This window comes from Zonotrichia albicollis, chromosome 2 (assembly GCF_047830755.1).
Source record: "Zonotrichia albicollis isolate bZonAlb1 chromosome 2, bZonAlb1.hap1, whole genome shotgun sequence".
Lineage (NCBI taxonomy): Eukaryota > Metazoa > Chordata > Aves > Passeriformes > Passerellidae > Zonotrichia > Zonotrichia albicollis.
Window position 1 is genome coordinate 9,211,412 of NC_133820.1, and position 13,694 is coordinate 9,225,105.

General features: G+C 38.4%; 1 protein-coding gene across 8 annotated transcripts in view; it reads left to right on the forward strand.

The window, feature by feature from the left end:
* Positions 1 to 13,694, forward strand: part of ROBO1 (roundabout guidance receptor 1) — a 682,041-nt gene that overhangs the window by 650,737 nt on the left and 17,610 nt on the right. For 7 of the 8 annotated variants that reach the window (XM_074532705.1, XM_074532691.1, XM_074532716.1 and 4 more), the window contains 5 exons: positions 2,478 to 2,632; positions 6,040 to 6,375; positions 8,835 to 8,942; positions 11,596 to 11,740; positions 12,036 to 12,287. In XM_074532705.1, the coding sequence (XP_074388806.1) occupies positions 2,478 to 2,632; positions 6,040 to 6,375; positions 8,835 to 8,942; positions 11,596 to 11,740; positions 12,036 to 12,287 (996 nt within the window). The remainder of the gene's footprint in view (positions 1 to 2,477; positions 2,633 to 6,039; positions 6,376 to 8,834; positions 8,943 to 11,595; positions 11,741 to 12,035; positions 12,288 to 13,694) is intronic. The other variant, XM_074532724.1, reaches the window with a different exon arrangement.

Here is a 13,694-nt window from a genome sequence, read left to right on the forward strand (position 1 = left end):
GAAAAAATCTGTAAATCACTGGGTTGCTGCCCTTACAACAGGAGAGTGAGAAAATAGGAGAGAAGAGGGGTGAACCCTCTCTTTCCCTGAGAGTTGTTCAAAAAGATACTCAGCTAACATCCTTTGTGTTCTTTGTGCCACTGTGCTTTCTCACTCTTCCCTTAGCACAGGCTAGATGAAGCACTCGCACACAGAGAACAGAAATGAACCCACCAGTGTCTACATAGTGCACAGTAATTTTGGTACTTCTAGAGCATCAACTTCAATTTTACTGTCCTGGTGTTCAGCAGCAGGGCCAGAATCTAACAATGTAATTGATTCAAGGTGCAAACATCTGTGCTGGCTTTGTTCATTTGCCTATGCAGCACTGACAGCCTTGCGATGTAACTTATTTTGTAGAATTTGAAACACAGTTCTGCAATGTAACAAAAAAACCCAAAACATTATTTTTGCATATGAAACCATCTTCTGATATCCAAACCTAAGGTTTTCACTCCCCTACGTTATATTTGTAGTGTTTTGGAAAGGTTTAGCATTTTTGCCAAGTGCAGTTATGTGAACCTGTTAAAGCATTTTTCAGATTTCAAAATGTCACAGTGATATATTTCAACATAATCCCCACTTGTGTGATGCTGAAAAAACACCCATTTCTGTGGCAATCCCTTTTCTAGACAGGATTTGAGTAATGGTAATTGTGCTGGGCTCACTCCAGCCAGCACCCACACAGCCACTTGGCTCTGTCCACCCCTGCCTCAGATCCTGTCCAGTAATTCAGGGAGTCAAGAAATTTGCTGCCAAGGTTAAAGATCTTTGGAAATTATGACCTCAAACCATCAGCAGGCCATGGATCTGTAATGCAGTCATCTCTTGCCTAAATGTCTCCAATTAGTAGAATTCTTCATGCTTATATACATCATACCACATTTCTTACATGACAGCAGGTGTGAATGCAAAGGGAATTTTAGAAACAAAGGATCTTTAATTCTCTGTGCAACAAACCAGTACACAGAGCTTTAAAGTGCTGAAACATTCTGGGATGCTTTGTCTCCTCTGAATGCCTTGAGGTGTAGGTTCATTGTAAGAGCAGAGTGTAGGGGAAAAACCAGGGAATTTCAAATCAGCTGGCCTGCTCACAGGCCTACACAGCTGTATATTTATTTCAGATTTTTTTTTTTAAATCCTTCTTTACTGAATGCATATTGGCTGGTTTGTAAGCCTGACAGCAAGTCAAGCCTCATCACCTCCTATGTTAAATTGTCAGATGACATATGCAGCACCGAAATATATACACATATATGTATAGATCTTTTAAATGTCATTCTAAGTCTATGACTTAAGCCTGCAGCACTGACAGACTCTATCCCCCACAAATAACTGCATGCAGCTTGTATTTTCAACTTGCAGTTTAAGAGGATTAGCATATTTTATTTTTGAAGATCATCACATCTAATATTATGGAAAAGAGTTTCTGCACTATTTCAAATGGAAAGTTGCCTGGTAAATCCCAAGAGAAGGGGGCTGTTTTCATATATGTGTATGTGACAGTTGCTAAAATTATCTATTTTTAAAAGCACCTTAGTTATCAAAGGCAATTTTAAATTGTGTGGGACTGTAACATGCCCCACTGCATTGTTAGCATGAAAACTCAAGAGCCACCAAGGATTCTACAGAGCATTCATCAGAGAGACTTTTCACACTCAATACAAAAATTCAGCAACTTGGAAGACTGGGAATGCTGATGACAGGAATACAGTTTATTCCAAATGCAGCCAGCATGCAGCATTCATATCTGGATATTTTTCAGGTGGTCGGTATTCCCAAGTACCTCAGACTCTCTTAGGAGCTGAGTGCCTTTCTCATGAACAAATGTGTGTCACCCCCTCAGCATGTTTGGTGAGATCCAAATGCTCCCAAGCCTCAGAGGTTTCTGTTATCTGCTGCTCCCTTTGATGCACCACAGTAGTGCTGTCTGATGGTGAGGAGAATTTGTTCCATAAATAACCAACAACTTGGGAATATTCACGTTTAAATTTGGTTCTTACTTATGCATATCCATCCTGCTTCCACGTGTGAATTTTTTGTTTATTTGACTTGCCAATTTCCTCTTTTTTACCTTGCTTTCTTCAAGATAGGGTGAAGGGGCAGAAAAATAGAAGTGCAACCCCCTAAGAGAAAAAAAAAATTGAAAAATGAAAACCAAAGTAACAGGTAGATGTTGCACACCAGCATATACTATAGTCCAGCAAACTGAACTGATGCTGATCTTGACTGCTTACTCCTGAGTGATTTAGCAAGGAAGAGGTTAGACAGGAGACTTGAAAATTCATAAATAATTGAATCAAGCTGAGTTATTCAGTACTCAAGCCTTTTAGTACATGGTATTATATTGTAACATCTCACCATTCTGGGAAGAGTATCACTGCAATGTGAAAATGCTTTTGTTTAGTTTTTGAAATGACCAAGCTTTGTTTTTAAAGGCCTGGACTCCTAAACATCAGTGAACCAGCCACTCAGCCATGGTTAGCAGACACTTGGCCTAACACAGGGAACAATCACAATGACTGCTCCATCAACTGCTGCACCTCTGGCAATGGCAACAGTGATAGCAACCTCACCACGTACAGTCGACCAGGTTAGATTTGTTTCTACCTTGCTAAGGAACCTTCTTTACAGAGTATGTGCTTCTATACCTGAGAGAGTGTACAGGTTTGAGTGGGTTTCTTTTTCAATGTTTTTTAAACTTAATATAGTGTCTCCTCTATGTCATGATGGTGCTTTTGGTCCCTTTTCGGATCCTTTCTTGGTGCTATTTGGATAGTTGTAGCAGGCTTAAGGAGCCCCTTCAAAGTTCAATACTGCCAAAACTCACATTGCACTAATACATTTTGGCTTCTGAATAGAGCAGATAAGGTCATCTTTGGGTTGTTCTGTACATCCTTGTTGCTTGGATGGAGAAAGAGAAAGACCAAAATGATGCCAATGTGGTTTTCCTTCTGGTTTGGATGTGATGGAAAGCAAGAAATAAAACATTGCAACAAAGTCAGTCTGTTTTGGCACACTCAGAACTTCACTTTCAGTGCCATTCTGAGCAAAATTGGATAGCTGGTGTTCTGTTTAGGGTGTGTGAATTAAGAAGTTAATTTCACGCACTTAAAGCATTAAAACATTAAAAACATTACATTAAAGCATTAAAACATTACCAAATGTTGGATTAAGTGGTAGTTCCTGGGAGCTTGAGCAGGACTCAGAGAGCTCTGGAATAAAACCTCATGAGTTCTGTGGAAGACATTTGAGGAAATACATCTCAAGAGTGCTGACTTGAAAATTTTGTTTTAAACAGACCTTAGGTTCCCTTTGGTTTAACCTTGTGTTACTGGTGAAGAATGAAATAAGTCTTTTCCACTACAAGTACCTCTACTGGTTTTTGCTAGTAGCATGTCCCAGCAATCCAGAGGGGGAGTGTGTGGAGTCACATAAGTGCCAAGCAGCATTACCTCCTGTAATTAATGTGAAACCAGCTCAAATGGCTGGTAATTCATGAGTGGCAGTGATGGCAGTTCATCTCCTGCAGTAATGCTGTCTGACAGTGACCCATGCCAGCTGCTTCTGAGCAAGGTGTGAGATTTTGGCATTAGAGGTTTGTCTCTCACTCTGGCTGTGGATATCACATCCACCAGTACCTGTATGAAAAGGTTTGTGATTCAGGGATAGTCCACTGTGGCAAGGACAGACATAGCAATTCTGGTAAATAACAAATTCAGAAAATGAAGAGAAGGCACATTTTTTATGGTTGCAACCTATTATAACATTCTGTATTGAACTGCGGTGGATTCTCCCTCATTTTAGCTTTCATATTAAGCTTGGTTCTGTCGCAAAGTGTTTCCCTCCTTTCAAATAGAACTTCAGGGCTTGTGGGTCAGACAGTGTGCTCAGAGTGATCTCTTCTTTCCTGTGAATTCTGCCAAATGTTCTTAATTCTGTCATCGTGGGCTGGTTTATGCTCTGAAGCAGCAGCAGTGGATATCCCCTCAGTAGCTGTGAATATGCAAAGTAGCTGCATTTTTAATTACTTTTAAGTACAGCACTGTCTTCCAGGCCTACAGAATGGGAACCAATTGTTCCAAAAGTAGATGCCATAAAAATATCTAACTAGATAAATCTTCTGTTATATAGGTAAACCAGTTTTAAGTACTTGTTATGAGGAATTCTAATGTGTCTATGTAAAAAATGTACCTACTGCATATACTGTATTGATTATATTGCCTCACACACAAATCAGATGTAGCTGTAAATGAAAGGAAGTAAAAACATATGTTCTAAATGACTCTGCAAGGATATTGTAACAAAGCCTGAGGTATCAGGAGAGAAGAATATACTGTATATGCTGTTGCCCAGTATAATGCAATTGACTTGGAAAGGAAGAAAGACTAATATGCAGTAGGTGAGAGAAATGAAACATTTAAACTCTAGAAATCAAGAAGTTGAAGACTGTGAAGCAATAAATAACAGAGGCAGTAAAAACACCTCACATAAGAAGGAAAAATATATCAAACAGTAAAGCCTTCAAAAAAACCCACAGGCTGGGGGGCATGAAATGTGCAGTGATAAGTTCTATGTGGCATGTTCTAATACTGTTCCTTAGTGACTGAAAATGTGGATTGGTGGTTTTCTTACACAAGCATTATTTTATTCCCCTTTCTCGGGTAATATATCTCTAAAAATGTGTATGTGTTAGGGAATGTTTTTGAAATTGAAAATCCTCTATGTTTGCTAGTTGTTTCATTCAGAGTAATGGTAAAATCTTGAATTCTGTGTGTAGTTTGACTTGCCACCCTCTCCAGTGAATTCATTGTGGATACAGGTAATGGACTTTGGGTTTTAAATCAAATTCATTAGCATAAATACCACTTCTTCTAAAAGAGGAAAACTATATTCCTGGTGAGTGTTATGTAATTACTGATGCATTAATCAACTGGAAAATGAGAATTTTTTCTTAAGGATCATTGAATGCTGGTTCCACTAAGCCTTCTAACTGCTGACCCACAGACTACTTTACTTCATTCAGTATTCTCCCAGTGGACTGGATGTGGAGAGGAAAAAAATGTGTGGGCTTCGTGTCACGCAGTGTGAAGAGAAAATGGCAAGGCAGGGACACTGTTTCATGCAGTGGCCAGAGCATCAGCACATGCCAATTTACTGTCTGCAATAAGTGGTGGGCTCAGGATGTCAGAAGAATGAATTCATGCTGTTTATATGAAATATCATTAGCATACAAGACAATGTATTACTGTGCTATTACGTATTTTGCAATATCCAAAGCAACTGAAAATCAGCAAAAATTCCAGATTGCTTTTCTGCCGTTTTTGTTTCAAATTAAAATATAAGATTGTACAAGCAAACAATGATCAAATAAAGACTTGCTACTGGGTACAGAGTTACCTTTTACATTGTACTTGTTTTTCTTTAATTCTCTTAAACTATTCTTATTCTTTAATTCTCTTACATGTAATAATTTCTAAGTGTGTTTCATGAAAACCTGTTGTATGTCTATTTCTTACAACAAATACAAGAGTGTCTAGATACTGTTTAGGTGAAATGAGTTGAAGGTCTTTTTTAGTTACTCCTGCTGTTAACCTTTGGTTGAATTTCCCTTGCAATGCAAGTGATTTTAATCACAATTACTAATTGAATATATATACTGCTATGAGAATGATGTCTAAAACCATGAATATTTATATGGCCACGATGGAAAAGCCCAGCAAGGTAAGTAGATATAATTGTAGATATTGTAGATATAATTCAGCAGGTCTAAATTTACAGTGAATCAGAACAGTGATTCAGTGATTCCTTTTGGAGCAGTAGTGTATAAGGTAAATGATATTCTGTAAATTATATAGTTAATGGCAGTATCCCTGCCTGAGTGTGTCTGCTACATGGGTTCAAGCCCTGTGGTTGTGCAGTGAGGAAATGTTAGAGGGGGTTTCATGGTGGTGTAGGCGAACAGAATGACCTTTTCTCTTTTCTCTCCTCTGTGGTTAGCCGATTGTATAGCAAATTACAACAATCAGCTGGACAACAAGCAGACAAACCTGATGTTGCCTGAGCCAACTGTGTATGGGGACGTGGACCTCAGCAACAAAATCAATGAGATGAAAACCTTCAATAGCCCCAATCTAAAGGACGGAAGATTTGTCAGCCAGCCCGGGCAGCCCACTCCTTATGCCACCACTCAGCTCATCCAGTCCAGTATCAGCAATAATGTTAACAGTGGCAGCGGGGACACCAATGAGAAACACTGGAAACCCTCTGTTCAGCAAAAGCAAGAGGCTCCACCCATACAGTACAACATTATGGAGCAAAACAAATTAAACAAAGGTGAAGAGCTTTTAGCTTGTTTCTCCTCTTTAGGCGTCAGAGGAGTTTTGACCTTCTGGTTCTGGGAGTCTAAAGCTTTCAGGTTCAGCAATTACAGGCTTCTGCAGTGCTTTTAGGCTTCTGCCTCTTTAGATTCAGAAATACACCGTTTGCAGTGTCAGAAAGTTAATTAGCACCACTATAACCTTTCTGATATTGAATTTATTGTGAAAAATAACAAGCTGTGTCTATAGAAAAGAGTTAAATAAAATACATTTCCTGTGGATATGAGATTAATTTAAATTTAATAGTAGTTAAGGGATTGGTTAGGACAGAGGCCAGATATTTTATTCATAAGCCAGATGCATGGTAGTCACATTATACTCTACCTTAAATTTTAAATAGGTCAACCTACTCTTCCCAGTTGTGGATGGAGACTCATTAAATCTACATGCTCATGTAAACGAATGAAATTTTGCATATCAAACTCTGGAAAATTGTATTGTGTTGTACACTGGGGGCACAAATGGAATGATCCAATTCATTTTAGACTTGTTCCTAGCAAGCCTTCAGTTCTCATATTGAGAGGCAATGCTACCGCACACAGTTTTGGAAACTAAATTCCTGTGTTACCCTGACTGAAGTCTGTGGATCCAGAAGCTAAAAATAAATTGATTTCAGTGCTAACGGGAAATATCAGAATGTGCTTTTGAGGCCTTGAAGGCATGTTTCTTTAATATACTGTGTGGGAGCTGGAAGAAATAGGTATGTGATTTCTTCTTTCTAGTCCTCCAGGCTACCATGCAACCTCTCTTAATAACCTGATTTGCAAAACAGTATCCCTAGGAGTTGGACCCATTCTAACTTGGAACTTTTTTGCAAGGTTGTAACTCAAGTGATCACACAGTGATAAGTGATCCAGTAAAAAGAGACATTTCATTACAAGAATGTTGATTTCTCTACTGGACCCATCTACTGACAGAGGAGTTTAAAGGGCAATATAAAATGTCACACCTTCCCTTGACATAAACATGCCAAAAGAAAATTCAAGGGTTTTGGCTCCTTACTCTAGAGGGTGAAAGCTGTATTTTTTGTAATTGTTCTCTTTCATGAACTGTGTATTACGTATCTCTTTGAGAATTAAAACATGTTTGGTTTTTATGTGCTGGAAGATACTGCATCTTTCAAATTGTGTATATTACAGCTGCATATTCTCTAGCATACTGCAGTGTGGAAAGGCCCCCTTAAAGCATTGTCTGCTGACAGTCATATATACATATTTCAGAGTGCTGATTTACTGTTTATCCTCTGTGTAAACATATGCGGTATGCAGGGCTTCAGCGTGGTCTGTGGAATGTAGCTAGGCTGAGAAACTATTACAGAATACACTCTGGTGTGAAATTTATCATTTTGCTCTTTTTCCTATGCTTACATTATCACAAACATTTCTGCAGCAGATGGGAACTGAATTCTTAGTTTTGTTTATTTTTGTTTTGATTTGCTATTTTATGAGTTGAATCTCTGATCTTGGTTTTCTCATTTCCTAAGTCAAAGCCATCTTGCTGCTGATTATACCTATAGCTTTTGTGATGGGAAGTAACTGTTTTGATGAGTTACATGCTGTGCTTCATTGTCACTACTTTATGTCCAGTGGTTCTGTTTATGATGCAGTTTTATTTGCTGTATGAAGAGTAACCTACCTCCTTTCTGTTCTCTGTAAATTGTAATTGCTTTTTAGCACAAGGGTATTGTTCTGCCAGATGAACATTTTACTTCTGATGAAGTTTTACAGATCTGGTTGCCAGATCTAGATTTAAAAGTAGTAAGTGTATACCAAGTGCTTTGGAACTGGAGAGCAAAGTTATGGTAACAGCCATTAGCAAAAAAAGCCCTGCCTGTAGAACCTGCATGATCCAGTGTAAATAAAAATATCCTTGGAGCCAGCAGACCTGAAACAAAGACTCCTTCTGTTGTAAATCAAATTCAGTTGGAGCTGCACTGTTGCTTCAGCAGATCATTCAGCCCTTGTCTTACAGAGCTAACTCTTATGTGGGCGTGTCACCTTTAAAATATCAAAAGTAGTCACTGCAGTCTGTTGGTTGCTCTGCATGCATAAATTAGGCAGAGACCATCGTTCAAGATGACAGTATTTGTGTGCAAGATGCTCACACAAGTGGTAGATAGACAGACAGATTCATTGAGACTTGATGGTTGCAGAAGCTTTGTGAAAACCCTGTGCACAGAATTCCATTTTACTCCATTTTAGCTGTGTAGTTACTAAATTCCCATGATTTCCCCTAAGCCTACAATAAGAGGCAAGATAAAAATAAAACACGATTGCAGGATGATTTTTTCCTTCACAAGATGAATTTGTTTCTAGTTCACTACTTAAAGGAGATCTTACTTTGTGTTATAAAGCAAGTATGTAAAAGTAGATGTGTTCCTGAAGGGCAGCATTAACCATACCATTAAACTTGCAGATTACCGAGTAAATGACAACATTGCTCCAACTATTCCCTACAACCAGTCTTATGACCAGAATACAGGTGGATCCTACAACAGCTCAGACAGAGGCAGCAGTACATCTGGTGAGTACCTGCAGTGTTTTCCAAGCCTCAGGCTTTGTGGTGTCTGGATGCTGTAGCTGTGGTTAGCAGTATTTGGTGGGCTTAGAGAAAGAGTGATGGGGAGGAGTGCATGGACAGTAGATATTGAAAAGCACAAAAACTGTCCCAGTAAGTGCCTGTATTTCTGTTACATCCTTAGGATTGCTTAGTGTCATCCAAATGTCAGTTAAGTAACTGATTTTTTGAAATTGTGAAAGTCATGAACTCGAATAGTGGTTGGATTTCCTGACACTGGTGGTGTACTGGGTAATGTTGTGTTTTCCAAATAAGCAAGTCATAGCAATTTCTTTCCAATGTCACCAAGAAAAAAAAAAAAAAGGATTTTAATCTATGTGTTACCTTCCTTGTACTTTAGTGATTTTTTTTTGTCATCTCTTGGGTCTTCTTACCCAATTCATGAACCTGCTCAAGATACACAGTAGTTGAGTGATAGCCAACAGAACTCTGCTTTAAGAAGTTTTTCATTTTGTAAATTAAACCCATGTATTTCATTGAGTAAAAAAGCATTCAGGCATACATAAAATTTTATAGGTTTCAGTCACTATATGTCAAAATTATTTATGTACATCATTTAGATATAGATGGTAGATAATTAAACTTTGTTTCTCATTGGCATCTCCTGTACAAACAATCTAAAAATCCTTTGTAAAAATCTTGAAACAAAACAGCTTTTTGTGCAGTCTGTACTTTGGGACCACAGGATATGTTTTAGTTCAAAAGTTATGTTTTATCATTGTGGTATAACCTTTTCACTTCCAGGCTTGATTTCTGGTAGAGCTATGTGAGCTAAACCAGAGACTACACACAGGCTTGGTTTGGGGCTTTACTGTAAGTGTGGTAGTTAGGCTGTGTTTATTTACATCAAATCAATTTCAGGGTGAGTTATAGCCACAGTCACGAGTGCCTTGAACTTTACATCTACTACTCAAGATGCAGACTTTTGCATTCTGTTCTGTTTTCTTTGATAGTACAGTTGCCTTAATCCCAACCTGTGCTTTGTCCTGACTTTTTCTGACCAAGGCACAGCAGAGACGTAAATATGTTGATGAGCCCTGCTGTGCCTCTGGATTGATCTGAATTCTCAGTGGCTGGGAGGAGATAAGTACAGCTCCCAATTCTCCCAGCTGCTCAGCTGTGTTGTTCTGGGAGACAGCCTTTTGCCCATTCCCAGGTCTGAAAGATCAGGATGTGGTGCTGAGCCTGTGCTCAATGATGTTAAGACTTGAAATTCAGCATGAAACATCTCAGGGGTATGAACCATGCAAATTAAAAATGAGAGGGTGGTGTTCTGCATGCTGATACCTTTTAGGGCTATTCATAACTCTTAACAATTTATAGTCCTGTGCCAAGGACTCCAGCAGGAATGAAGCAAGGTGACCAAAGTAATAAATTAATTGTGTTGAACTGTGTATATATCATGGTGCTTAGGATACAGAATGCAGGTCGCCTTGGGATAGTTAGTGTCTTGCTTGACATACTAAGATACCACAAAAACAATTTAACATTGCTAAAACATGTGTATCTGGCAGCTCATGTGGGATGATAATTACCAGAACTATTTTCAGTAAGAGTGGAAAATCTGAGACAGCAGAAGTGAATAAAAAACCTTCCTAAATCTCTCTGCAGTATATTTAATCATGTATATAGTGCTTTACTATGATAATATAAAATCATGCCTCAGTTTAAGAGAGAAATGTGAATGATTCCAAAACACTCAAAATCACAGTGACTTTATCTACATAAAAGGAGTTTATCTATAAGAAAGATGTAACAATAGCAAAGAAGGATTAAAATGTGTAGATACCAAGGAACAATGGTTGAGCCAGTTTTCATCTTAGCCATGTCCAAACTTAAAATTTGCTACCGCCTGAATAATTGGTCTTATTCACAGTTGTTTGAACTGTTAAAGCTACATTGCTTTATTATGAGCTGTAATTTTCCAGTAATAGTAGTTGAAAACATTTGTGAAATACTTCATCGATCTTTATTTTTTTTCTGTTATTTTAGTTCTTCCAGCAATTATTTTCAACTGCACCTGCCATTTAGACTAAAAGTAGTAATTTCATTGTGCCTAAAATGTTTCAGTGGACAAGTACAAATTACCTATATTCAGTGACTTAATGCAACGGTAGAACTTTAATAGATCATATCTGTATCATATTGTATTTTAGGTTCTAGCAATTAAATAGGATAAAAGCACTTCAGAAAATATGTCTACAGCTCATTTGTTTTAGATGATAATCTTTAATGTAATTAACAGAAGTAGGAAGCTCACTCTTAATGACATTGCGTGTAAAATTCATTTATGGTTTTATCGCATTTTGACTGTTTATTTAAAAAATTAAAGTTTTGTATCCCATGTGTCTTTTCCATGCTATGTAAAGTTCCTGGTTAAATTCAACCACTTAAAATGTAGATCAGTTCTACAAAGAGGCTACAAGCACAAACCACTGTAAAAAGGAGGAATGCCAATTTGCTCAAAACTGAGCAAAACAGTAAATTCTCAAAGAATGCAAGAGCATCTGGGAAGGAACTGAAGTTGTTTTGGTTTTCATAGCCAGTGGTGAGGAGAGACTTCAAAGCATTACTAATACGTGCTGCTTTTTATCCCCAGGGAGTCAAGGGCACAAGAAGGGTGCTCGGACCCCAAAGGCTCCCAAGCAAGCTGGCATGAACTGGGCAGATCTTCTCCCACCCCCTCCAGCACACCCTCCTCCCCACAGCAACAGTGAAGATTACAGCCTTTCAGTGGATGAAGGGTAAGACTGTGCACCTCCTGTTTTAATCACCAGTTAATTGAAGTGTGATTTGCCCTACAAGCTGGCAGCGGGACCTTCCTCCAGCACTGTTCTGGTGCTGCTAGTCAAGCTGTAGCATGGCAATTTGGAGAGCACTTAGTGACAGTGGTGTGCACCCACTCAGCACATCCTTACTGAGCTGTTCTCAAGGGCACAGAGAACAGTGCTTTGTTTCTGAGCTATTTATACATGTATCACATGTGCTAATTACACAGTACAAATTTAAGTCCTTATTTTCTTAAAAAATTAATTTTAGCTATGACCAGGAAATTCCTTGTCCTGTGCCACCTGCAAGGATGTATCTGCAGCAGGATGAGCTAGAGGAAGAGGAAGAAGATGAGCGGGGTCCTACTCCACCTGTGCGAGGAGCAGCTTCCTCTCCAGCCGCTGTCTCCTATAGCCACCAGTCAACTGCCACCCTCACCCCCTCTCCCCAGGAAGAGCTCCAGCCCATGTTACAGGACTGTCAGGAGGATCTGGGACACACACAACACCAACCTGACCGGAGGTGTGTGAATGCAAATGTAGCCAGAGAGATGTGACAGGAGGCATCCGAGCCCCGCTGAAAATTCCTGGTGAATTTAGTGAGGCCAAAAATTTCCCCGTTACTCTGTTGCTATTTGACTTTTAATTCAGGATGCTAGAACTATTTTAACCTAAGAAATAAGTAATTAAGTTGCTTTGTTATTCTACCATGGGAAGAAATGCAGTATATCACTTTAGGGTACGTACGATGCTGACATAAGTTAAATTCACAGTCATCAGGTTATTAAAGTGGTATCGTTAGCACAGCTTACCATATAATTACAGTTCCATTGTTTCCAATAGATTTACTGCATTATTACCATAAAATAGCATGCATTATTTCACAGTAACTGTGCAATTAACTTGTCACCAATATGTATGAATATATATAAATATATAATTTATATAACCTATAGATTTTCCTCCTCTCGTAAATCTTAATACAGGAAATTACTGCTTGCAAAATTTTCTTAACATTTCCATCTAACCTTATTTAAAGGAATGACCAACATTAATAAAGACAGATATTTGCTACAGGGAAATTTTGTTTCTTCTCTGAGTTGCTTTTACAACTGTTTTGCATATAAGCTCTCACAGCTTCTCTCCCATAAAACAGTGAATTCTGAATGAGCCCTTTTATGTATGATGCTTACATCTCTTGGCTTTTGTTAAGAAGGCACAGCTTTTCCATCCCAAGTGATGGGCTTTTATTATCTTTTTCCTCCAGTGGTTTGCACATATTGTTTATTGCCACAAATATATAAACTTACAGGCAGCATTCTATGTGGAATTTCTATTTTTAGCAAAATGAAAGCCTCTTAAAATGAAATTTATATGATTTTTCTGATTAGACTGTAGAGCTTTGATTTTTCAACATAAGTTACTGAATATTTATAGATGTATTTTCCAAAATGTTATTTAAAAGTTAGGTCATCTTTCTGTTCCCATTTTGTAAGTAGGTAGCAGTTTTACATATTTTTTTAAAGGGTTCTATATCTGCTTTTGGTTTAGCTCCCCCTACTTGATCTGCCTTGGTTTGTTTCCTTTACTCTTTATGGTTAACACTGTTACTTGTGTATCTTTTCATCCTTTCCTCTTCCTTACCTTCCTGAGTCTTTAAAATCATTCTTTCCATTATTGGATGGCAAATTTTGGATGGATTTTCTGGAGACTGGGAGATGTGTCCTGACATACAGAATGGAGTAGGCACAAGAGCAGATATACACAAACGTGCATAACCAGCCAGCAGCTGTCTAGAAAGTAGAAGTTTTGTTCAGCACAAAGACTTCTGGCTGGTCACCATCAATGCCATCAAAACTTAGTGGCAGGGGGAGCTGGAAGGATGCTCCAATTTAGGCTCCTAGGGCATACCACTTACTCTTTTTGTGGA